Source organism: Malus sylvestris, chromosome 13 (genome assembly GCF_916048215.2).
Source record: "Malus sylvestris chromosome 13, drMalSylv7.2, whole genome shotgun sequence".
NCBI classification, from domain to species: Eukaryota; Viridiplantae; Streptophyta; class Magnoliopsida; order Rosales; family Rosaceae; genus Malus; species Malus sylvestris.
Window position 1 is genome coordinate 7,087,892 of NC_062272.1, and position 23,424 is coordinate 7,111,315.

At 39.7% G+C, this 23,424-nt stretch overlaps 3 protein-coding genes across 4 annotated transcripts; 1 reads left to right on the forward strand and 2 right to left on the reverse strand.

Moving 5' to 3' along the window:
• Positions 1-3,347: 3,347 nt before the first annotated feature.
• Positions 3,348-6,895, forward strand: LOC126597622 (E3 ubiquitin-protein ligase RGLG5-like). 2 transcript variants are annotated; one of them, XM_050264430.1, is made up of 12 exons: positions 3,348-3,463; positions 3,807-4,161; positions 4,326-4,410; positions 4,519-4,659; positions 4,741-4,854; positions 4,952-5,049; positions 5,174-5,253; positions 5,344-5,449; positions 5,554-5,681; positions 5,770-5,995; positions 6,232-6,288; positions 6,410-6,895. In XM_050264430.1, exons 2-12 carry the CDS (start codon positions 3,904-3,906, stop codon positions 6,488-6,490), a joined length of 1,374 nt encoding a protein of 457 aa, XP_050120387.1. In that variant the 5' UTR covers positions 3,348-3,463; positions 3,807-3,903; the 3' UTR covers positions 6,491-6,895. The 2 variants fall into 2 exon arrangements, with proteins under 2 accessions (XP_050120387.1, XP_050120386.1); XM_050264429.1 differs by lacking the exon at positions 3,348-3,463 and adding an exon at positions 3,535-3,710.
• A 564-nt stretch (positions 6,896-7,459) lies between these two features.
• LOC126597610 (mRNA export factor GLE1) lies at positions 7,460-21,827 on the reverse strand. Its single transcript, XM_050264409.1, has 15 exons — positions 21,584-21,827; positions 21,328-21,495; positions 21,057-21,221; positions 20,730-20,850; positions 20,300-20,448; positions 19,927-20,098; positions 10,946-11,162; positions 10,711-10,817; positions 10,234-10,304; positions 9,626-9,707; positions 9,266-9,340; positions 9,046-9,123; positions 8,199-8,330; positions 7,999-8,121; positions 7,460-7,913 (listed from the first exon to the last, which is right to left on the reverse strand). Coding segments are annotated over exons 1-15 (1,935 nt in total). The 5' UTR covers positions 21,586-21,827; the 3' UTR covers positions 7,460-7,640.
• Positions 18,684-19,580, reverse strand: LOC126597624 (uncharacterized). The gene has a single exon (XM_050264433.1). It carries the CDS (start codon positions 19,472-19,474, stop codon positions 18,767-18,769), a length of 708 nt encoding a protein of 235 aa, XP_050120390.1. The 5' UTR covers positions 19,475-19,580; the 3' UTR covers positions 18,684-18,766.
• Positions 21,828-23,424: the final 1,597 nt, after the last annotated feature.

Here is a 23,424-nt window from a genome sequence, read left to right on the forward strand (position 1 = left end):
ATGTGTTTAATAACTAATAGGCTTTATGTATATGTCTATATAATATACATGTACGTTTAAGAATTATTAATATTCAAACATATCAGTTTTTGTCAGCTAATAATACTTCAATTCAACTCAACCCACCTATTAAACAAGTGGTCAATTTTTTACCTGAAAATAAACTTGGGTTTTTATCACAAATGATTCCTGAAATTGACCATCACCATCAAGATGGTCCCTGAAATTGAAAATCAATAAATGTGGTCCTTGAAAATAAGCATCGCAAATAAATATGGTCATTCTATTACAATTATGCTAAAAATTATGTTAAGTGCTGATGTGACACATAATTGGGTCCCATAAGTCCTTTTTTCACTCACAAATGGTCATTGAAATTGACTCACGATATCAAAATTGGCTCTGAAATTGACCTGCGACATCAAAATGATCCCTGAAATTGAAAATTGATCAATGTAGTCATTCCGTCATAATTCTGTCAAAATTTTTGTCATGTGCTGATGTGACACATAAATGGGTCACACAAGTTTAATTAAATTTAAAAAATTACAAATAGGCTTAATACGTTAATAGTTAATACAAAAATTGTCAACCCAAAAACCCAGTCTTGCAATCACCTCCGATCCCAGTCCACATTTCTCTACCTCATTCGCTCTCTATTCTCTAAAAAAAAAAAAATTACCAATACACACATCTTTACACACTTCGACACCCTTCACCGAATTGAACTTGGATCAAGATCACCTTTGGTGATGGCTTGGCCCATTGGCAACGACTTCTATGACATCACCGTTAACATTTAGGCGATCAACATCCTCACAACCTTAATCTTAGGGAGCTTGTTCGGCGATTCCCTAGTAGTTTGGTGGTGCAAAGAACGACGATGTTTGTCTTAAGAAAATGTGGTTATAACCGAGGTGCGTCTATTGTTGGTTGAAAAATATTTCCACACCCCCTCTTAGGCTTTGGTTAAACCTTGTGCATTTGAGAATTTATGGAATGAATCTCTCTTCGGATTATGCCCTACTATAAGAAAAAAAAAATTCCATAGTGCAAAAAGGTATTTAGACAATTTTTTAATTAATTATTAAACTCACATCAGCACATAACAAATTTTTTTATATAATAGTGGCGGAAGGATCATATTGATATGCGATACCTGTTTTTGATGACTATATTGATTGATTTTTAATTTCAGGGACCATATTGATAGTGTGGGTTAATTTCAGGGATCACTTTGATGGTGTTGGTCAATTTCAGGAATCATTCGTGATAAAAATCCGTAAATCTTGTGGAGCCTTATGTGCCACATCAGCACTTAACAAAATTTTTAACATAATTGTGATAGAAGGATCACATTGATTTGCGACACCTATTTTCAAGGACTACATTGATTGATTTTTAATTTCAGAGACCATCTTGATGGTGAGAGTCAATTTCATAGACCAATTATGATAAAAACTCAATCAACTAGCAACGGGTTGTTCTTGAGACCCAAAATCAAACCAAATATAAACATTAGGCTTAAACAGGGCCTACATATTGGGCCAGCGTGAGTGAGAGTTTCAGTGTAAATGGGCTCAGCAATTACAAGGTCCATATTTCTTGGTCTCTTTTGATTAGGCCCAATATATTCTGTATATAAACATAGTCAGACCAAGTATTTGTTTGATATTGAGGTGTTTTTATAAAAAATGGATGTAAAAAAAGTTGAGCTCAAAAAGATGTTTGATAAACACTTAAAAACAACTTATTTTCACAGTTTTAGGTGAAAAAAAGTTGAAAATGTGAAACAGCAAAAATAAGCTTATTTTCACAGCACAATAAAAACTGTTTTTTTTTCAAAATTACATCAATATCAAACCAGCTCCAAGTCTTTTAAAAAAGAGTTGAATTCGTACCCACGTTTTTTAAGCAGGACCAAGTTTTTCGGCCTTATTGTTTTATTTTATTAAATTTTGAAAGGGAATGGTTGTGACGTGTGAGAAATCTATCAATTTTCAAAACCCTAGTGACCGGAATCCCCAAGTTAATAGAGTTATAAAGGAGTTTGACCCCACGCTTCAACAAACTTCGGACCCCTACAGCCTAACCCTTCACTTGTTCAGATCCCAACTTCATGTTCCCACACTGTTAACTTTTATCTACAACAATAATAATAAATATTTGTACGTTTAGGGTTTAGACCTTCGGACCCCTACAGCCTAACCCTTCACTCGTACAGTATCATTAAATGATTGTCACATCGTCATATAATATATTTAGTTTACGTAATATAATATAAATAAATAGCATAACTGTATATGTACATTTAGTAATAATAATATCACGTAAAAGTGTAATAACCGTAAAATTACGTGTTTGTTTCGTGTCCTCCTTCCTAAGAAAAAACAAAAAATTTAATGTAAATGCCCTTTCACACAAGAGAATAAGGCCGCCACATTGCGTGCTAGAATCAATCAGTCTTTTATTTTATTTATTGTGTCAATGTGGTAGAATCAAATTATCAATCATAACCTGAAGAAACACATTCTGATTCGTTATACAATTACACAAGGTTTAGAATTCATCATCCAAATTAGGTTTAGGTGAAACTGATTAGTTCCAGTAAATTTTCTAATACAATGGTATGACTGGAAACATATTTGATTTCCAAAAGCACTTGCATTTTTATTAAGTATTGGTTACAAAAATATTTTTATCAAAAGCATTTTCAGCTATTCTAGAAGCATTTCCAAACAATCTCTATATTAGATTAATTACAGTATCCAACCACCATACACAGTAGCAAATTTGAATAAGTTAGAATATCACTTTGTCTAACCAAAGAAAAAAAGTTATGCATGATTGTTTTCTGCGAAGCGCCATTTGCATTGGATTGAAGGGTGGTTTAGGAGTGAGGTGCTTAAAAAAAAAACACCCATGAAAAAAAGCTGTGAGGGTTTTAGGTGTTTGGTAAACTGAAAAAAAAAAAGCTTATTTTGGAAGCTGCTGTGAGAATAAGCTGTAATCAAAGGAAAAAGCTGAAGCTGCTATTTGTAGCTTTGGAAAACTGACTTTTTTTCAAAGCACATGGAGCTACAGTGCTCCTTTAATGAAAATACCAACTATCAGACTGTTTTTTTTTTTCAAAAGCACTTTTACAAAAAAGTTTACCAAACACTCTGCTGATTTTTTTCACAGCCGCTTATTCTCACAACAGTTGTTTTTCAAAGCACAGCAATACCAAACCAGCCCTCATCGGGACTCTAATTATATATATAGATTTATATATATATATATATATATATATAGAGAGAGAGAGAGAGAGAGAGAGAGAGAGAGAGAGAGAGAGAGAGAGAGAGAGTTTATCTATCAGAAGTCAGAACCTTGGTTTTCATTTAAACTTCCATCAATTGCCTCGGAGTTTCTTGATGTGCTTGCTGCAGCTAACTTGACTCTAAGTTTTGGTGGAAAATTAAAAGTAAACGAGGATGCTTCTTTCAATTAATTTTTTGTTTGAATAAGTCCTCCCCTTCCGTTGCCTAAATGTTCTTGGTCTTTATTTATTTTTTATGACTATTTTCCACGGGGATTTTCGCGCTACATTCTCGTCCTTATTTATAGTTGATAATATTGTGGAGTTTTAAGTAATACTCAGTTTTCAGAAAAAAAACAAAAAAACAAAAAAAAATAGAAGAGAGGAATAGCAGCTTTACATATGATTTTTGGTGAAATAGCAGCCTTTATTATTATTTTTTAATGAAACTATAATATTGATGTGAAGGTCCGCAAGGTGTTTTATTCATATAGCTATATATATGCAGGTTGACATTTGAACTGCTTCAGCTTTGGAGCAAGAAAGAAGAACACAGCGTTTTGCTGCATTATTCAGAAGGGTTCGTCTGCAGATTCTACTTCCTGATGGGAGGAAAAAGCTCGAAAGATTCAAGTGTGAGACAGTGTTCGCACAGAGGATCAACTGCAACCTCTTCATGGAATCAGCATGGCTACTCTGAGCCATCACACCCTCCACACAACCCGTATTATACACCGCAGCATCGCTACACTCCTTCGCCATCTTTTAACCGTGTGTCTCAGCCAGTTACAGCTCCCCAGCATCGAAGGACTTTGCATAAAAGTTACTCAAGGATTGCTGATAATTATCGTTCTTTGGATGAGGTCAGAACTTTATATATATACATGTAGCATGTTTTTGTTCTGCCCTGCTTTAAGCACATGTTGTATATAAACTACGGTTTAGTATCCCTTCAGTTATGTTTTTTATTAAAACTTTGTAACCAGTTCTATTTGCTGTTAATTTCCCGAATATTAATTGACCACAGGTTACTACTGCTCTTGCACAAGCTGGCCTAGAGTCGTCTAATCTGATAGTTGGTATTGATTTCACAAAGAGCAATGAGTGGACAGGTTTAGTCTTATCTTAATTCTAAGAATTTCTTTGGTCACAGAATGTCATTTGAAGGAATAATGCAATATGCTTGAGCTTTGTTTCCACTTTTCCTTCGGGTTGAACAGGTTCGAGGTCATTTCACCGGAAAAGCTTGCATCACATTGGAAATGCTCAAAATCCTTATGAACAAGCGATCTCAATTATCGGGAAAACAATATCTGTCTTTGATGAAGATAACCTGATTCCGTGCTTTGGATTTGGAGATGGTAAACAAAGCTTTGTCTTCTGCATTATTTCTACTACTATTTGGATCATGTGAATCACAACTTTCATGTGTATTCTTGTAGCATCTACACATGACCAAGACGTCTTCAGTTTCTACGAGGACGACATACACTGTAATGGGTTCGAGGAAGTATTGACGCGATATAGAGAGATCGTTCCCCATCTTCGACTTGCAGGTGCAGCCTCCAGTCATTACACTAAGGTTGACAAAATGTTACTATTGCTACATAATCAATATTTGGTTAATCTGTAATTTTTCGTCCCTTGTTGCAGGACCTACATCTTTTGCACCCATTATTGAGATGGCCATGACTATTGTCGAGGAAAGCGGAGGCCAGTACCATGTCTTACTGATCATTGCCGATGGGCAGGTAATTCGATTTTAACCTACTTTATTTCAACATGAATCACCCAAAAATTTGAGCAAGATGATCTGAAGCAACAATCTGCAGCATCTTTCTTTGTTCAAGTATTGAATTGGTTTTTCAATCCTAGGTGACAAGAAGTGTTGATACGCATCATGGTCATCTCAGCTCACAAGAACAAAAGACAGTTGATGCAATTGTAAAAGCAAGGTAAACTTTCACAGAAACACATTATTTTACATGCTTACAGCGAATATTTTGTAGTTTGGTTTTTTCGGTTTCTGACCTGTTTGTTTGCAGCGAGTACCCATTGTCTATAGTCTTAGTGGGAATCGGAGATGGCCCTTGGGACATGATGAGGGAATTCGACGACAATATTCCTGCTCGAGCATTTGATAATTTTCAGGTGATTAGACACATTCTAACATCAATTAGTTCTCAAAAACATGGTTGACTCCTAGAAGTTTGCTTACTTGATTCTGAAGGAACCGTTGTTCTTTGTCTACGCAGTTTGTGAATTTTACCGAAATCATGTCAAGGAATGTGGATCTATCCAGGAAACGGACAGAGTTTGCTCTTGCAGCCTTGATGGAAATACCTTCTCAGTACAAAGCAACCCTAGAGCTTGGAATATTGGGGTAAAAACTTGCAGCTTAATATATAAACTTTTACCAGTTTTATGCGAGCATGTTAACAACATGAAAATGATTTGCCTTGAAAAACCAGAGCGCGCAACGGGAATTGTCCAAACAAGGTTCCCCTCCCTCCACCCCATGACGGTGCAGTCTCAGCAGGCAGCAACTCAAGACGGTTCAGCTCGAGCGATAGTTTTCAGCAGAGATCAGCTCCTTATGCTGGATATAACTCAGGAGCCAGCACACCTTCTCATCCAGGATATGCTGGATATAATGCAGGAGCCAGCGCACCATCTTATACGGATTATGATAGTCAGGTATTCAAATATTTACGTGAAATCAAGTTCGAGTTTGGTAATGTATATGTAGGAAACACTACTGCTCATAAGCCGTTCTATTGGGAGTTTTTTTGTTAAAGGCACGACAAAACTTTTGTTGAAAATTCAAGTGCTTTCTGAGCGCTTTCCGAAAAAGCACCGACTCTTTAACTTCTGCAATTTGTTTACTTTCTCCTCTATATGCATTCAACTTGATCTCATTTTTGTTTATACAGGTTTGCCCTATTTGTCTTACTAATCCAAAAGACATGGCCTTTGGATGTGGGCACCAGGTATACCATTTTCTTTGCGAAAGAGAAATCTTTTCATAACCTCTGATTTATGCAAGCAAGTTACAAGTAAAGAGCTTTTTTCTCCTTTGTCCTAAGATGTGCCTTCGTTTTTGTGTGGCAGACTTGTTGCGACTGCGGAGAAGACCTTCAATCGTGCCCGATTTGCCGGAGCGGAATCCAAACTAGAATAAGACTCTACTAGTCATGTGTGTTTTATGCACATCTTTAAAAAAATTTGCCATGAAAGCTGGATAAAATGGTTTACAATGCTGTATAGACTCGGGCCGCGGAAAGGTCATCCATCAAAGAGTTTTTGTAATGTGTATATTTGCTTAGAACTGGAAACTTATGTGACGTGCAGGAGCAGACGATCTTAGTTGGTGCGTGTTCTTGCACTTTGGAAGCCTCTGTCTCAAGTATGAACCGCCTGATTCGTCGTGCTTGATGACCTTGTTTATCAATTTATGTAAGGAATTTCAGGTTTTCTAGTGTGACAGTAGTTTTGAGATTCGAAAGAGAGTGAGTTTTTGATACTTGATGTTGAATCAGTGCAATTTTTTTCCTAATTAATGATTAAATGACAGTGGTGAGATACCATTCATGTTCAGAGACGGTTTTCTAGTATGTATTGGTGTATAGTACAACCGGGATGCTTTGATATTATTGTGCTTTGAAAAAAAACTGCTTCTGCTGTGTTGTAAGAATAAGTAGCTGTGAAATAAAGCAACATAGTGTTTGATAAACATTTTTGTAAAAGTGCTTTTGAAAAAAAAAATCAATATTATAGTGTTTGATAAACCTTTATGTAAAACAGATGTGAAAAATAGCTGGTTTTTCAAAGCTGGGTTTTGCAGCTTTGTGTTTTTGGCTTTTATTCATCCAAAACTGTGGAAAAAAACTGAAGCTGAATGTTTACCAGCTTTTTTGATAGCCACTTTTTTCAGAACTCGGTACCAAACCAGGACTTGGTCACACACCCAACCCCCGTGCATTCACGCAACTGGGTTGCTCTTTTAGTGCAGGCATGAAATGCTATGGTCAGCATCATCCTGGCATTTCCGGGATGTGGAGAAGGCTGGCTTGGCTTATTTGTTCTTGGCTCAGAACAAGATGGGGATGCCATCAGTACAGAATCAATTCGGAAACACCCTAATTCAAATCCCTGATCGGATTCCTGTTCAAAATTCGCAGAATGTTGCGGCAGATTATGCTTTCCTTCATCAAAATTCACGTATCCTTACAATGTTCGTAACTACCAAGAATACAAATTGCTTGACTAACAATAACGGCAAAACATTCTTCACCAGATCCTCCGGGAATCGCAGAAGACAGTATAGTACATACAAATACAATCAGTAGCGGTACCCGCCATACGAATACTGATTTGAATGTTGGTAATCAACTTCAGGAACATAGGCATCTGATTCCAAAGAGCCCAACAGGGTCCTTCCCTCAGGCTCACGATGGAATTCGTTGTCCTTTATGAACGCCTCGATTTCTGCAATGACCGAGTTCAGATTTGAATCTCGTCGTTCCTTTAGTGCCTTCAGGAAGTTGTCTGAGATGATATTCAGCATCTTCCTGAATTGGGATTTGTACTTTTTGAAGAGAGAGTACCCTGCCGTCTGTTAAAGCATTGAGCCATTTAGCATAAGCATATTTGTCCTATTTTTTCTCTACGAAGAATATTTAACTTGTGTAACAACTTACATATAGGAATGCTTTAAGCGCAACAGCAGTGTATCTGTTGGCAGGGAGAGCATTTAAAAACCTCGCCATCCATGCCCAACCTTCTCTCAGGCCATGTGCATTTTCGACCCTAGAAATTTCCGTCTGCAAAAAAATACCGAGTAACTTAAAGATGCCAAGAAAACATTAAAAATCCAAGCAGCAAGATCGTAGAGTCAAACCTGAACCAGTGCCCCATACAGTTTCATATAGGACTCCAATCGTGCCAAATAATTGTCAACATTTTCAATCTTTCCTTCGTCTTCTTTGAATCCAATTGCTTTATAATAGGCCTCTTGTGATTGGAATGCTGACTGTAGTAAAAGAAATGTCAAGAGATGCATTTCCAGAAAAATTAATTTCCCACCTAGATAAAGAAAAACAGACATGACATCCTAAGAGTTGTAGGGTTGTAGGGTTGTAGGGTGTGGGGTGGGGGTGGGGTTTAGGGGTTAGGGAGGGGTTTTGGAGTTTTGGGGGTTGGGGTTTGTGGTTTTGGGATTTTGGAGTTGGGGTTTTGGGGGTTGGGGGTTGGGTTTGGGTCAAATCCGGTTTGGCTTGACCCGGTTCTGCCCGACCCTGCTCAGTCAGCCCAGTTCAACCCAATCCAATTTGGTCGGACCGGTTTGGTCCGGCCGGTTTGGTTTGACCCAATTCGTTCGATCCAGTTTTATTTGACCCGGTTCAGTTGGACCCAGTTCACTTAACCGGAATCAGATAGTCCAGTTTCCAGGGCCCAATAGACTCCAAACCCCATCTCCCGCACGATTTGATCTCTCTCCCATTTCCTGAGAGGAGGCTGTGAGCCCGATTATTTTAAAAAGATTGAAAACTGCCGGATCTCCTCTTTAAATGGACAAAGACAAGGGTGAAAATTTAATTTTGATTATACAGAAAATCATAGAAACTGGAGAGAAGGCAAACTTCTGCTATTCTGATCCAGATGGGGTAAGGATCATTCAGGAACCACCCCACACCCTTTTTCTCCCCTTCTTAAAAGAAAGGAATGAGACTTAAGATTTGAATCACCTGCGAGTAGTGTTTTGGAACTGTATAGATGCAAGCTCTGTGTAACTCGGCAAGGATAAGATCCATCACCTGCGGAACCTGATTCAAATGTACAAAAATATCATACTAAAGAAAAGAAAAAGACGATTCATTCTGGGACATGAAACTGATGCATACTACGAAAGGAAATGGAAGTATCTTTCATTAACCCCCCCCCCCCCGCCCTATCATCGTGCTGTACCTTTGAAGTAACAAGAACAATGACATAACCACATGCAAAAGCAGCATTACGCGGGGTTTCACAATTGGAGACAACCTGTAATTAATTTCCAAATAAGCAAACCATTGAGCATAAACATTAGTGTCAGTTCCATAAGAGGAAATATATTGTTAAAAAAACATAAAGGATGCAGTCCACATGTAAAATGACTAAGAATAAAATATTTGTAGAATGATAGAGCTTCTCAAAATTGGCTCCACCTGGTCTCCAAGAAATACCCTAGAAAAAAGAAATTCTGAAGCTTTCCATCATATAGAGAATTCTGATATTCTAGATAGTAAACTCTACATTTTGTCACTGAACTCAAAAAGGTGACATTACCTTCTTTGCAAACGCTGCGATGCTGATAGATTGGGGGCAACGAGCATCATTAAAGATATTGAATAGTTCATCTGCTTTTTGTCTGAAAAAGGTACATCTTAGAATGTAAAAAATCTCATTGCATTATGAGCAGAATTTCAACAATAATCAATTAAAGTACCTCGACATATAAAAAATCTCAGTTTTACAACAACACTACTTCAGTTATAGTTATTTTTTGAAAGAAAAGAAGATAATTGGGAAAGTTACAATAGCATGTGAACTGGATGAAGCTATTGCTCCAGATAGTACATATGCAAGACTAGGGTTTAGCAGCTGATCCCGCATAGGCTCAGTTGTCACCATGGGAGAAGAGAAAACATATGAAGGAAGAATGGTTCATTTGCCTATAAATATCCCAACTTGTAGCAAACATCAAGCCAGAACAGATTTTAATGAGCCTTATGGAGAAATTTCACAAGCATAATGTACATTCCAAGTCCTCTACCAGTGAAAGTAGCTACCTCATGTGCAGCAATGCTCAATACAGTACAGCAGAATAAATATAAGATCAAAAAAATGTAAACAAGCCATGTTATATAATTGAAGGCATCCCTCATCCACCTTACCTGACACTATCTTTTGTTCCCGTAATTTGGCGTATCAACTTAGAAATTTGCCTCTCAATCTTCGCAAAATCCTAACAAAAAGAAAAGACATGACATGACAAACTAGCATAATGGACCCATAGGAACGTATAAAAAATAAAGTTCAAATAACATGGCTTTATCCAAACATTGGATGCAATACAATCATAAAGACAAAAAAGTAACACAGCAATAATCATTGTTGATAATAGGTAATATTACAAGAGTAACAATATAAACAAGAGAATGATATATTAAGGAACAAGGGAATAGAATAAATGGAAATATACATTAACATTGATCTCCACAAGTCAAGGTTCAAACAAAACATATTATAATTATATAAATTCTATTCGATGTCAGTAAGCGGTAGACAAATAGCAAATACAGAAGCAAAAATAATTGGTTCACGAAAAAAAAAATAGAATAGACTTCAAAGCTCAATGTGTGCCAGCAGACCTGGTTGGAACGTAATGTCAATGCCTGGTTTTCTTCTTCTAACTGTTTAAGCATTTGTAGTCTTTGCTGCTCTAACTTTAGAGCACTTTCTGCTGCCTTTATCTTACCTGCCATGACGTAGCCCAGTTAATGCATCATATGAAGGAAGATTCTTGAAAGAACCAATTGAAAGGGCAATAGACAAAACATGGGTGTCACAAAGTTTTTTCTTTCCAATCAATGTACATCATAATACCTGCTGCTGATAGTTTTCCACTGGACTGAGCAGTTAAAGGTCCCAAATTGGCATTTATTTGAGGCCTGTTAGTTTCTTCTTGTGCCGCTCCAGAATCAGCCTTCTTCGAGATTTCAGAAGCTTCTCTTTCTGCAGCTTCTTTAGCTGCTCTGCTCTGAGCTTCCAAAGCAGCTCTTTTAGCATCCTCGTCTCTTTTTGCTTGCTCCACTCTTTTTGCCTGTAGTGAGAACATTATCTTATTATGAACTTAGTATAAATATACCTACAGAGTGCTGCCTAGAGAAATTAGAGAATGCATAGAGGCAACAACAACAACAACAACAACAACAAAGCCTTTTCCCACTAAGTGGGGTCGGCTATATGAATCCTAGAACGCCATTGCGCTCGGTTTTGTGTCATGTCCTCCGTTAGATCCAAGTACTCTACGTCTTTTCTTAGAGTCTCTTCCAAAGTTGTCCTAGGTCTTCCTCTACCCCTTCGGCCCTGAACCTCTGTCCCGTAGTCACATCTTCGAACCGGAGCGTCAGTCGGCCTTCTTTGCACATGTTCAAAATCACCGGAGCCGATTTTCTCTCATATTTCCTACAATTTCGGCTACTCCTACTTTACCTCGGATATCCTCATTCCCAATCTTATCCTTTCTCGTGTGCCCACACATCCCACGAAGCATCCTCATCTCCGCTACACCCATTTTGTGTACGTGTTGATGTTTCACCACCCAACATTCTGTGCCATACAACATCGCTAGCCTTATTGCCGTCCTATAAAATTTTCCCTTGAGCTTCAGTGGCCTACGACGGTCACACAACACGCCGGATGCACTCTTTCCATCCAGCTCGTATTCTATGGTTGAGATCTCCATCTAATTCTCCGTTCTCTTGCAAGATAGATCCTAGGTAGCGAAAACGATCGCTTTTTGTGAGCTTCGCTAGATTGCTCCGGTCATTAGTGTGGATAAGTATATAAATGGATAGAGATAGGAAAGCAAACACAAGATGTACGTGGTTCACCCAGATTGGCTACGTCCACGGAATAGAAGAGTTCTCATTAATTGTGAAGGGTTTACACAAGTACATAGGTTCAAGCTCTCATTTAGTGAGTACAAGTGAATGATTTAGTACAAATGACATTAGGAAATATTGTGGGAGAATGATCTCGTAATCACGAAACTTCTAAGTATCGGAGTGTGGTGTCGTCTTGACTTGCCTTATCTGTCTCATAGGTAGATGTGGCATCTTCTCTGGAAGTACTCTTCCTCCATCCAGGGGTGGTATCTTTAACTGGTGGAGATGCACAAGGTAATGTATCAATTTCACTTGAAGCTTACTTGTAGTTTCAGGCTTGGTCAAGCGCGATACAAACCATGTAGTAGGAGTCCCCCAAGTCGCCGAGCTAGGGGGTCTGCTGAAAGAGGTGACAGACAAGGTAAGCAATCAGAGCTCCGACTGATTGTTCACCTTCTCCCCATCTTGCAGCAGCATGAAGGATAAAGAGAAGAAAAATGAGAAGAGATGATATGAGATACTTTTGCTTTTGAAGAAGTAACTTTCCACAGGCTTATTCTTGAACTGAGCTGGAGGGTTTTCTGGTTTCCTCCAGAGTATAAGGCCGACTGAAGAATTTGAGGGTCAAAACAAGTCCATCAAATCTAGAGTACGTTCCACCCTGCTGATATGGGATACTTTTGCTTTTGACAGAGTAATGAATGTATCGGCACGTGTGCTGTTACACTTGTCTCCACATGCTTCCTTGTATCCTTCGCACTTGCCCTATCTGTTCCTCAAGCAGATGCGGAATCTTCCCTGGAAACATAAGATGTTGAAGATGAGTACTCGAGAGCAATGCCAGGTAAGTAATCAGGTAAGGGGTTCCAGGCAGTCAGTTCCTGGCTGGAAGCTTGATTCCAAGTGCTGACTGATTGCTCTCTTTCTCCTTGTCTTGCAGGTAAAAACAAGGCCAAAAGAAAAGACAGGGAAAAAGCATGATATGGGATACTCTTGCTTTTAACCCTGATGATATGAGATATTCTTGCTCTAGTATAGCTTGTTTGCAGAGGTATTATCGGGGGGAAAGAAAGCTGAATATTTCGAAAGGCTTCGTTGGGAGTGCCCTCTCAGATATGATGAAGGGTTGAGCATTTTTGCAGGTCTGCCTGTCCGTTGGGGATGGAGGTCGACATATATAGGAGTCTCCCTAACAACAAGTAGTAATGCTATTCCTTTACCCTGCTTGGTCATAGCACGGTAGTGGGAGCTGCCAGTTTCACATGTTTTAACTCTGTCAGAGCACTTTGAAAAAGTGGTCTGTGGTATCTGGCTCTCGAGATTCGGAGAACGATGCCTCTTCGATTTTTGAGAAAGCAATCATGCTGGGGGTATGACTCTCGAGATTCGGAGAGCAGTGTCTCTTCGATTTTTGAGGAAGTAATCATGTTGGGAGTCTGGCTCTCGAGATTCGGAGGGCGGTGCCTCTTCGATTTTGGAGCAAGCAATCTTGTTGGGAGTGTTGTCTCGAATGTGAGTAAAGGTTGGGCATGTTTGCTAGTCTACCTTGCCACGAAGCACAAAGGTTGACACACAGGGACTTTCCAATTATCCAGCAATGGTACTGTTCCTTTACCCTCTCTTCGATTTTGAGAAAGTAGTCATGTTGGGAGTCTGGCTCTCGAGATTCGGAGGACGGTGCCTCTTCGATTTTGGAGCAAGCAATCTTATTGGGAGTGTTTTCTCGAATGTGAGTAAAGGTTGGGCATGTTTGCTAGTCTACCTTGCCACGAAGCACAGAGGTTGACACACAGGGACTTTCCAATTATCCAGCAGTGGTACTGTTCCTTTACAGTTGTGGGTAATAATATGGTAGCTAGACCTTCAAAATTTATGTGTCTAAACTTTTGTTAGTGCTGTTTCTTTGCTATTCTTTTACCTTTCTTGGTCAGAGCGATGTAGTGGGAGCTGCAAGCTTCACGTGCTCAACTTTGGCAGAGAACTTTGGCAAAGTTATTTGTGGTACCCATGAGCTATTGTTGCGTGTGGGAAGTGGGTGATTGAACAGTAAGATTCATGTGCTTTCTACTTCACCAGAAGTCTTCGACAGAATGCCCATAATTTCTGCAAAGCTGAGTGTGCGTGTGACAGGTGCTGACAAGGCTAGAAAAGTAGGTGCCTCTTCGATTTCTGAGATCGGCCCTCGTGGTCTCTGAGCAGCCCATCTTTTGAGAAAGCGAGCGCCTCTTCGATTGATTCGGAGAACGATGCCTCATCGATTTTTGAGAAAGCAATCATGCTGGGGGTCTGGCTCTCGAGATTCGGGGAGCAGTGTCTCTTCGATTTTTGAGAAAGTAATCATGTTGGGAGTCTGGCTCTCGAGATTCGGAGGGCGGTGCCTCTTCGATTTTGGAGCAAGCAATCTTGTTGGGAGTGTTTTCTCGAATGTGAGTAAAGGTTTGGCATGTTTGCTAGTCTACCTTGGCACGAAGCACAGAGGTTGACACACAGGGACTTTCCAATTATCCAGCAATGGTACTGTTCCTTTACCCTCTCTTCGATTTTTAAGAAAGTAGTCATGTTGGGAGTCTGGCTCTCGAGATTCGGAGGACGGTGCCTCTTCGATTTTGGAGCAAGCAATCTTATTGGGAGTGTTTTCTCGAATGTGAGTAAAGGTTGGGCATGTTTGCTAGTCTACCTTGCCACGAAGCACAGAGGTTGACACACAGGGACTTTCCAATTATCCAGCAGTGGTACTGTTCCTTTACCCTTGTGGGTAATAATATGGTAGCTAGACCTTCAAAATTTATGGGTCTAAACTTTGTTAGTGCTGTTTCTTTGCTATTCTTTTACCCTTCTTGGTCAGAGCGATGTAGTGGGAGCTGCAAGCTTCACGTGCTCAACTTTGGCAGAGAACTTTGGCAAAGTTATCTGTGGTACCCATGAGCTATTGTTGCGTGTGAGAAGTGGGTGATTGAACAGTAAGATTCATGTGTTTTCTACTTCCCCAGAAGTCTTTGACAGAATGCCCATAATTTCCGCAAAACTGAGTGCGTGTGACAGGTGCTGACAAGGCTGGAAAAGGCTGGAAAAGTAGGTGCCTCTTCGATTTCTGAGATCGGCCCTCGTGGTCTCTGGGGAGCCCAGCTTTTGAGAAAGCGAGCGCCTCTTCGATTTTTGAGATCGGCCTTCGTGGTCTTTGAGCAGCCCAACTTTTGAGAAAGCAAACGCCTCTTCGATTTCTGAGATCAACCCTCGTGATCTCTAAGCAGCCCAGCTTTTGAGAAAGCAAACGCCTCTTCGATTTCTGAGCAGGCGCCTCTTCGATTTCTGAAGCTTCGTCGAGTGCAGATTTTTATAGGGGCTGGCATTAAGTTCCAAAGCACACTTGAATCTCCACCAGTAGAAGCTTCATTCTTGCACTTCTAAGATCTTGATTTGTCCGACCTCTTCTCTCTTCAACACCTTTGAAAATGTCTGGCCCCTCCGACCGTCGTTTTGACTTGAACCTTGTTGAAGAGGCAGCCCCGCCTTCTCCAGACAACATATGGCGCCCATCCTTCGTCTCCCCTACTGGTCCTCTTACCGTTGGGGATTCCGTGATGAAGAATGATATGACCGCTGCGGTGGTGGCCAGGAACCTTCTCACTCCCAAAGATAACAGACTACTTTCCAAACGGTCTGATGAGTTAGCTGTTAAGGATTCGCTGGCTCTCAGTGTTCAGTGTGCAGGTTCTGTGTCTAATATGGCCCAACGCCTATTTGCTCGAACCCGCCAAGTTGAATCATTGGCGGCTGAAGTGATGAGTCTCAAACAGGAGATTAGAGGGCTCAAGCATGAGAATAAACAGTTGCACCGGCTCGCACATGACTATGCTACAAACATGAAGAGGAAGCTTGACCAGATGAAGGAAACTGATGGTCAGGTTTTACTTGATCATCAGAGATTTGTGGGTTTGTTCCAAAGGCATTTATTGCCTTCGTCTTCTGGGGCTGTACCGCGTAATGAAGCTCCAAATGATCAACCTCTGATGCCTCCTCCTTCTAGGGTTCTGTCCAGTACTGAGGCTCCAAATGATCCCCCTCCGGTGCCTTCTCTTTCTGGGGCTCTACCGACTGCTGAGACTTCTCCTAAGCAACCTTTGTGAAGGCTCCCTCTTGTGTGCTTATTTTGACTCATGTATATGTACATATTTGTAGCTTATCGGGGATATCAATAAATAAGCTTTCCTTCATTTCAACGTATTGTGTTAAATACACCAAAGCCTTCTTCGCTAAGTTCTTTGAATTTTCTTTTGTTAAAGCTTGTATGTTGAAGCTTTCTGAGTGGAGCATGTAGGTTGGGGTAGTGTTCCCTTAATTTCCCGAGTGAGGAAAACTTCTCGGTTGGAGACTTGGAAAATCCAAGTCACTGAGTGGGATCGGCTATATAAATCTTAGAACGCCATTGTGCTCGATCCTGTGTCATGTCCTTCGTTAGATCTAAGTACTCTAAGTCTTTTCTTAAGAGTCTCTTCCAAAGTTTTCCTAGGTCTTCCTCTACCCCTTCGGCCCTGAACCTCTGTCCCATAGTCGCATCTTCTAATCGGAACGTCAGTAGGCCTTCTTTGCACATGTCCAAACCACCGTAACCGATTTTCTCTCATCTTTCCTTCAATTTCGGCTACTCCTACTTTACCCCGGATATCCTCATTCCTAATCTTATCATTTCTCGTGTGCCCACACATCCAACGAAGCATCCTCATCTCCGCTACACCCATTTTGTGTACGTGTTGATGTTTCACCGCCCAACATTCTGTGCCATACAGCATCGCCGGCCTTATTGCCGTCCTATAAAATTTTCCCTTGAGCTTCAGTGGCATACGGCGGTCACACAACACGCCGGATGCACTCTTCCACTTCATCCATCCAGCTTGTATTCTATGGTTGAGATCTCCATCTAATTCTCCGTTCTTTTGCAAGATAGATCCTAGGTAACGAAAACGGTCGCTCTTTGGTATTTCTTGATCTCCGATCCTCACCCCTAACTCGTTTTGGCCTCCATTTGCACTGAACTTGCACTCCATATATTCTGTCTTTGATCGGCTTAGGCGAAGACCTTTAGATTCCAACACTTCTCTCCAAAGGTTAAGCTTTGCATTTACCCCTTCCTGAGTTTCATCTATCAACACTATATCGTCTGCGAAAAGCATACACCAAGGAATATCATCTTGAATATGTCATGTTAACTCATCCATTACCAACGCAAAAAGGTAAGGACTTAAGGATGAGCCTTGATGTAATCCTACAGTTATGGGAAAGCTTTCGGTTTGTCCTTCATGAGTTCTTACGGCAGTCTTTGCTCCTTCATACATATCCTTTATAGCTTGGATATATGCTACTCGTACTCCTTTCTTCTCTAAAATCCTCCAAAGAATGTCTCTTGGGACCCTATCATACGCTTTTTCCAAATCTATAAAGACCATGTGTAAATCCTTTTTCCCATCTCTATATCTTTCCATCAATCTTCGTAAGAGATAGATTGCCTCCATGGTTGAGCGCCCTGGCATGAACCCGAATTGGTTGTCCGAAACCCGTGTCTCTTGCCTCAATCTATGCTCAATGACTCTCTCCCAGAGCTTCATTGTATGACTCATTAGCTTAATACCCCTATAGTTCATGCAATTTTGTACGTCGCCCTTATTCTTGTAGATAGGCACCAAAGTGCTCATTCGCCACTCATTTGGCATCTTCTTCGTTTTCAAAATCCTATTGAAAAGGTCAGTGAGCCATGTTATACCTGTCTCTCCCAAAAGTTTCCACACTTCGATTGGTATATCGTCTGGGCCTATTGCTTTTTTATGCTTCATCTTCTTCAAAGCTACAACCACTTCTTCCTTCCGGATTCGACGATAAAAAGAGTAGTTTCTACACTCTTCTGAGTTACTCAACTCCCCTAAAGAAGCACTCATTTCATGTCCTTCATTGAAAAGATTATGAAAATAACCTCTCCATCTGTCTTTAACCGCGTTCTCTGTAGCAAGAACATTTCCATCCTCATCCTTGATGCACCTCACTTGGTTTAGGTCCCTTGTCTTCTTTTCCCTTGCTCTAGATAGTTTATAGATATCCAACTCTCCTTTGGTATCTAGTCGTTTATACATATCGTCGTAAGCCGCTAACTTAGCTTCTCTGACAGCTTTCTTCGCCTCTTGCTTCGCTTTTCTATACCTTTCACCATTTTCATCAGTCCTCTCCTTGTATAAGGCTTTACAACATTCCTTCTTAGCCTTCACCTTTGTTTGTACCTCCTCATTCCACCACCAAGATTCCTTTTGGTGTGGGGCAAAGCCCTTGGACTCTCCTAATACCTCTTTTGCTACTTTTCGGATACAACTAGCCATGGAATCCCACATTTGGCTAGCTTCCCCCTCTCTATCCCACACACATTGGGTGATTACCTTCTCTTTGAAAATGGCTTGTTTTTCTTCTTTTAGATTCCATCATCTAGTCCTTGGGCACTTCCAAGTCTTGTTCTTTTGTCTTACTCTTTTGATATGTACATCCATCACCAACAAGCGATGTTGATTAGCCACGCTCTCTCCTGGTATAACTTTGCAATCCTTACAAGTTATACGATCCCCTTTCCTCATTAGAAGAAAATCTATTTGTGTTTTTGACGACCCACTCTTGTAGGTGATCACATGTTCTTCTCTCTTCTTAAAGAAGGTGTTGGCTAAGAAGAGATCATATGCCATTGCAAAATCCAAGATAGCTTCCCCATCCTCGTTTCTCTCCCCAAAACCATGGCCACCATGAAAACCTCCATAGTTGCCTGTCTCCCTGCCCACGTGTCCATTTAAATCTCCGTCTGAGCAATTCCTTGCACCAAGTCTCCAAGATCTTCCCAAAATTTCTCCTTCGAACTCGTATCCAACCCTACTTGAGGTGCGTACGCACTAATCACATTGATAAGTTCTTGTCCTATTACAATCTTGATTGCCATGATTCTATCTCCTACCCTCTTGACATTTACAACATCTTGTACCAAGGTCTTGTCCACGATGATGCCAACACCGTTTCTCGTTCTATTTGTGCCCGAATACCAAAGTTTAAACCCTGAGTTTTCTAGATCCTTTGCCTTACTACCAACCCACTTAGTTTCTTGTAGGCACATAATATTTATCCTTCTCCTCACCATAACTTCCACTACTTCCATAGATTTTCCCGTTAAGGTTCCTATATTCCACGTTCCTAAATGCATTTTGCTCTCTTGAACTCTACCCTTCTGTCCTAGCTTCTTCACCCTCCCCCGTCTAATAGGATCAAAGTACTTCTTTTGTGTGTCCCGGGTAAAGTTGATAGGAGCATATGCTCCCAAACAACTTTGAGTGGAGTCGTTCGAAAAGAAGTTTCTATGGCCCCCTTGCTCATTTAACACTGCATCCGGGTGCCGATGGAGATACAGCGACCCTTGCTCACTTATCACTGTGCTCAGGCCACACAGCGCGCCACTTACGGGTGACGCCCTAGCTTTAGCGCGATTTTGTTCTGGATTCATTTTCATAAGGATTCGACGTGATCATGGAGTGCCGGCTGTCGACTACCTGACGCCCTCCCCCTCCTCCTTTATCCGGGCTTGGGACCGGCCATGTAAGACATAGGCGGAGTTAGAGAATGCATAGAGGCAAAGAAAAAAAAATAACATTGCAGATGAGTGGTATTAGCGAACCAAGATTGACTAAGATAGCTTAGCTCAGTTAATAGTTGTACATGCAAGATAATGTTCTTATACAAAAAGCATGGTGAGCCAGTTAGCGTGGAACTCTAGCTTTGAACCAATTTCCCTAAAGTTCACTGAAACGGTTCTTACATGAAATGAAAACCTAAAATAAGTGACATAATCTCAACGCATCAAAATAAAAATGGTTATGTAATGCAGTAACATAATGGGGCCATTGTTTACACAAATTAACCAGCAAAACCATAAGGATATAAAAAAGGCGAAATAAAAAAAACCTCAGCTTCAGCTTTAGCTCGTTCTTGTCTAAGTTTTTCTTCTTGGAGAGCCTTTTCCTTTCTTTTAGCTTCTTCATAAGCTGCATCATTTCTTATTTTTCTTTCTTCTATTTGAGATTTGATTTCAAGGTCCCGCTGGATAGCATTCAAGTGATTATCAAGTGCTTCTGCTCTACAGATGATCATAGTAAACTGTTAAAAATGATATATTGTGGCTAATACCAAAAAGAAATGAATAACACTTTTAATAACAATACAAACACACACACACATATATATCTCGACCAAGACTAGCAGAATAGATGGTCCATGAACAGAAATTTTGGAGTACCATATTAAGACGCGCTTAAAAAAATGAAATGTGCAAGCTTACATCTGGCGTTGATTTTGAGTATCAAGATTTCTTTCCATTTCCCATCGGTCTTCTCTGTACTTTTGAACCCGAAGAAGTGCAGAAATAGACTTTTCCTTTTCTGTTTTCAGATCTGCCTCTAGTGCTGATATTTGGTTTCTAATAACTTCCTGTAAATTAATGAATTACAATTCTCAGCTGTAACACAAAACTTAAATCACATTATACCTTCTTCCATAAGTTTTATTAATCAAAACTGTTTGGAGACAAGGGGAAGTGGCGTTAGAAATGAGGGGCAACCATTTTAAAATCACAATGGACGCACAAATTTGTCGATTACACTCGAGAGCCACATATCTCAATCTATTGAGTAGACAATAATTTTCAAAAACTAGAATAAATCAAACATAAGTGAAACAACACAGACATCACCAGCTACATAGCTACAGACCTTCACTCTGAACTGATGTTCACGGGATAGCTCGAACAAACTACTTTCCCCCGGTTCAACCTTCTCCATCAGGTAAGGTTGGGCTTCAAGAGAAGACTCGTCCCTAGAGTCATCGCTATCACTGGAAGATAAAGCGAAACCACATATCAGCCTATCGTTTAATATGGGAGATGAGAATGTAATATCACTATACGACATTTGAGGCAAAAGCTTCAATAGAAATCCACAAAGACGGGAAAATAACAGGATATCTTCACAATAGAGAAGCGAAACAATGAAATATAGGCATTGTATGAAAGAATACAAATGGGTAATTTAATTGCGTACCTGAGATAGAGGTCATCGAAATTAAACCGTTTGGCACCAACAGAATTTCGATCGTTAACCTCCTCATCTTCATCATCGTCAGTGCTGTCCATCTCATCCTCGAGGACGCGCATAACAAACGGGCTAGCAGAAGTTCTCCCATTACTCTTCGAGTTCGAGAAATCTCTAAACAAGGGCGCAGACCCCAAGAAAAAAATCTCAGACCAAGCGAATAACACCGCCATTCGCGGCGGACGAATCACAGAAACACTCAAATTAAATGCGCACTCACCGCGGTTTTTCCTTCGTAAATGACCCCGAAACCTTGGAAGAGCTACTGATCTTTTGTTCCAATGCGTCTAGCTCCGACAGAAGAGATTCGAAGCTCCAATCAGGCTTAGGATCAACTGAAATTCCATCGACTGTCTGGGGACAACGAAGCTCCAGCTTCAAAGCTCCCCTAAATTCATATATACCCACAAAAATTCGTAAAAAAATAAAAATAAAAACATATATTCAAAAGATTAAAAGAAATGAACAGAACTTACATCGTCTAATACTCCAATTCAGAGCTTCGACGGCGAAAAACCCTAATCGGCGATATATGTGGAAATTTGAACTGAACCGCCTATTGGAGAAATCGGAACCGGTGGGTCCGAGATTTCGGGGAAGGGGTTAGAAACCGCGAATTGAACTTTCGGATTTGGGATTTACAGAGTCGGCCCCTTCGCCTTTGGGTTAGGAATCGGACCGTTGGCGAGAGAATGGACGAACGACCGATTTTTCACACTGCAGTTAATATTGACCCCTTGACTTAGAGCAAGTCCACCCTAAGGACTTTGCGCCAGCACCCAGCGCATTTATTTGGTGTGTTTTTTTTTTTTAAGTTTATTTCGGATAAGATTTTTAACCAATTTCGGATAAAATTTCAAATAAACTTAAAAAAAATACACTCTAAAATAAAATTACATACTCATCAAATAAACTTTAAAAAAGCACACTAAAATAAAATTACATAAACTCATCAAATAAATTAAGGATGAGCTTTTTGGTATTTTTTTTCACACAAAAAGTATATGAAAGCTTTGGTAGAAGGTCTAGAAAATATTGAAATGTGGTGTAAGGTGGAAGATGAGGGTTAGGTATTTATAGAAAAAAAATAATAACTTTTTTTTAAATTTTACTGTATTTTAAAAAAAAATCTGTATTTTTTTATATTTTTAATTAATTTTAATGTAGTTAATTAATCTGGACCGTTGGATTTGAAAAATATTCAAATCCAATAGCCCAGGATCGGCCACGTGGCCAACGCCAGCAAATGGCCCAGCTTCTTGGTCAGCCTGTTTTGTGCTGGCCCAGAGACCAGCTTGGGCTGGGTGCCAGTCTGTTTTGTGGGCTGGAGTGAATGGACAGGATCCCAGCCTATTTTTTGTGCTGAGTGCTGGCCTAATCCACCACCGGTGGACTTGCTCTTACACGAAAATATCAATTGAGAAATTTTATTGAGTAAATTGTACAAATGGTCCCTCAATTTTAATCAAATTGGAGCAATGGTCCCTCAACTAAAAATCCATTACCATTGGTCCCTTAACTTATCAAAATGTGTAGCTATAGTCCTTTTCATCAATTTTGTCAAAATTTTGTCCAAATAAGCTATATTGGAATGACCATTTATATAATTAGGGTCCCTTAACTCATCAAAGTATATTATTATGGTTCTTTTCGTCAACTATGTCAAAAAATTTGTCAAAACGAGTTATATTGGAAGGACCATTGTTACAATTGAGTTAAAGTTAAAGGACCATTTCTCCACTTGAATTAAAGTTCAGGGACCAATGGTAATGGATTTTTAGTTGAGGGACCATAACTGCACGTTTTGATAAGTTGAGGGACCAAAGGTAATGGATTTTTAGTTGAGGGACCATTGCTCCAATTTGATTAAAGTTGAGGGACCATTTGTACAATTTACTCAATTTTATTTGAATCCATGTAATCTCTTTCTACACTTAATTTATTCTCTACACCCATATTATTTGCAATTAAATAATTAATATATCTTTAAACCTAAATTTATTACTTAAACTATCATTCCAAACCCAATTCAAATGTAAAATTATCTTTACATCCATTTATAAAATAAAATCTCAAATTAAATTGGATCTAACAGAAGAAGAAAAAACCCCTTATAGCTAACTAGCTTGAATTTGGGTACATACAAAAATGTTCCATATACTATTGGCTTATTGAATGTTAATAATTTGAAAAACTAATCAGTTTTTCACTTGAACTGTTCCAAAATTTTTATTGAAAGTTCCCTTCCCCACAATTAGAAGCTCCAGAGGCCGGATCAAATTGCTTCTCCTCGAGATCACAGAGCCATGATCCAAAA

Bases quoted from the DNA above. Each gene is read 5' to 3' on its own strand.
- LOC126597622 (XM_050264430.1), top strand. From the start codon at position 3,904: ATGGGAGGAAAAAGCTCGAAAGATTCAAGTGTGAGACAGTGTTCGCAC. The intron at 4,162-4,325 runs GTCAGAACTTTA...AATTGACCACAG, and splicing joins ATTATCGTTCTTTGGATGAG to GTTACTACTGCTCTTGCACA. The intron at 5,682-5,769 runs GTAAAAACTTGC...TTGAAAAACCAG, and splicing joins CTAGAGCTTGGAATATTGGG to AGCGCGCAACGGGAATTGTC.
- LOC126597624 (XM_050264433.1), bottom strand. From the start codon at position 19,474: ATGAAAATGAATCCAGAACAAAATCGCGCTAAAGCTAGGGCGTCACCC.
- LOC126597610 (XM_050264409.1), bottom strand. The intron at 9,708-10,233 runs GTAAGGTGGATG...TACCTTTTTCAG, and splicing joins GGAACAAAAGATAGTGTCAG to ACAAAAAGCAGATGAACTAT. The intron at 8,331-9,045 runs GTGATTCAAATC...CTTTTACTACAG, and splicing joins TTCCAAAACACTACTCGCAG to TCAGCATTCCAATCACAAGA.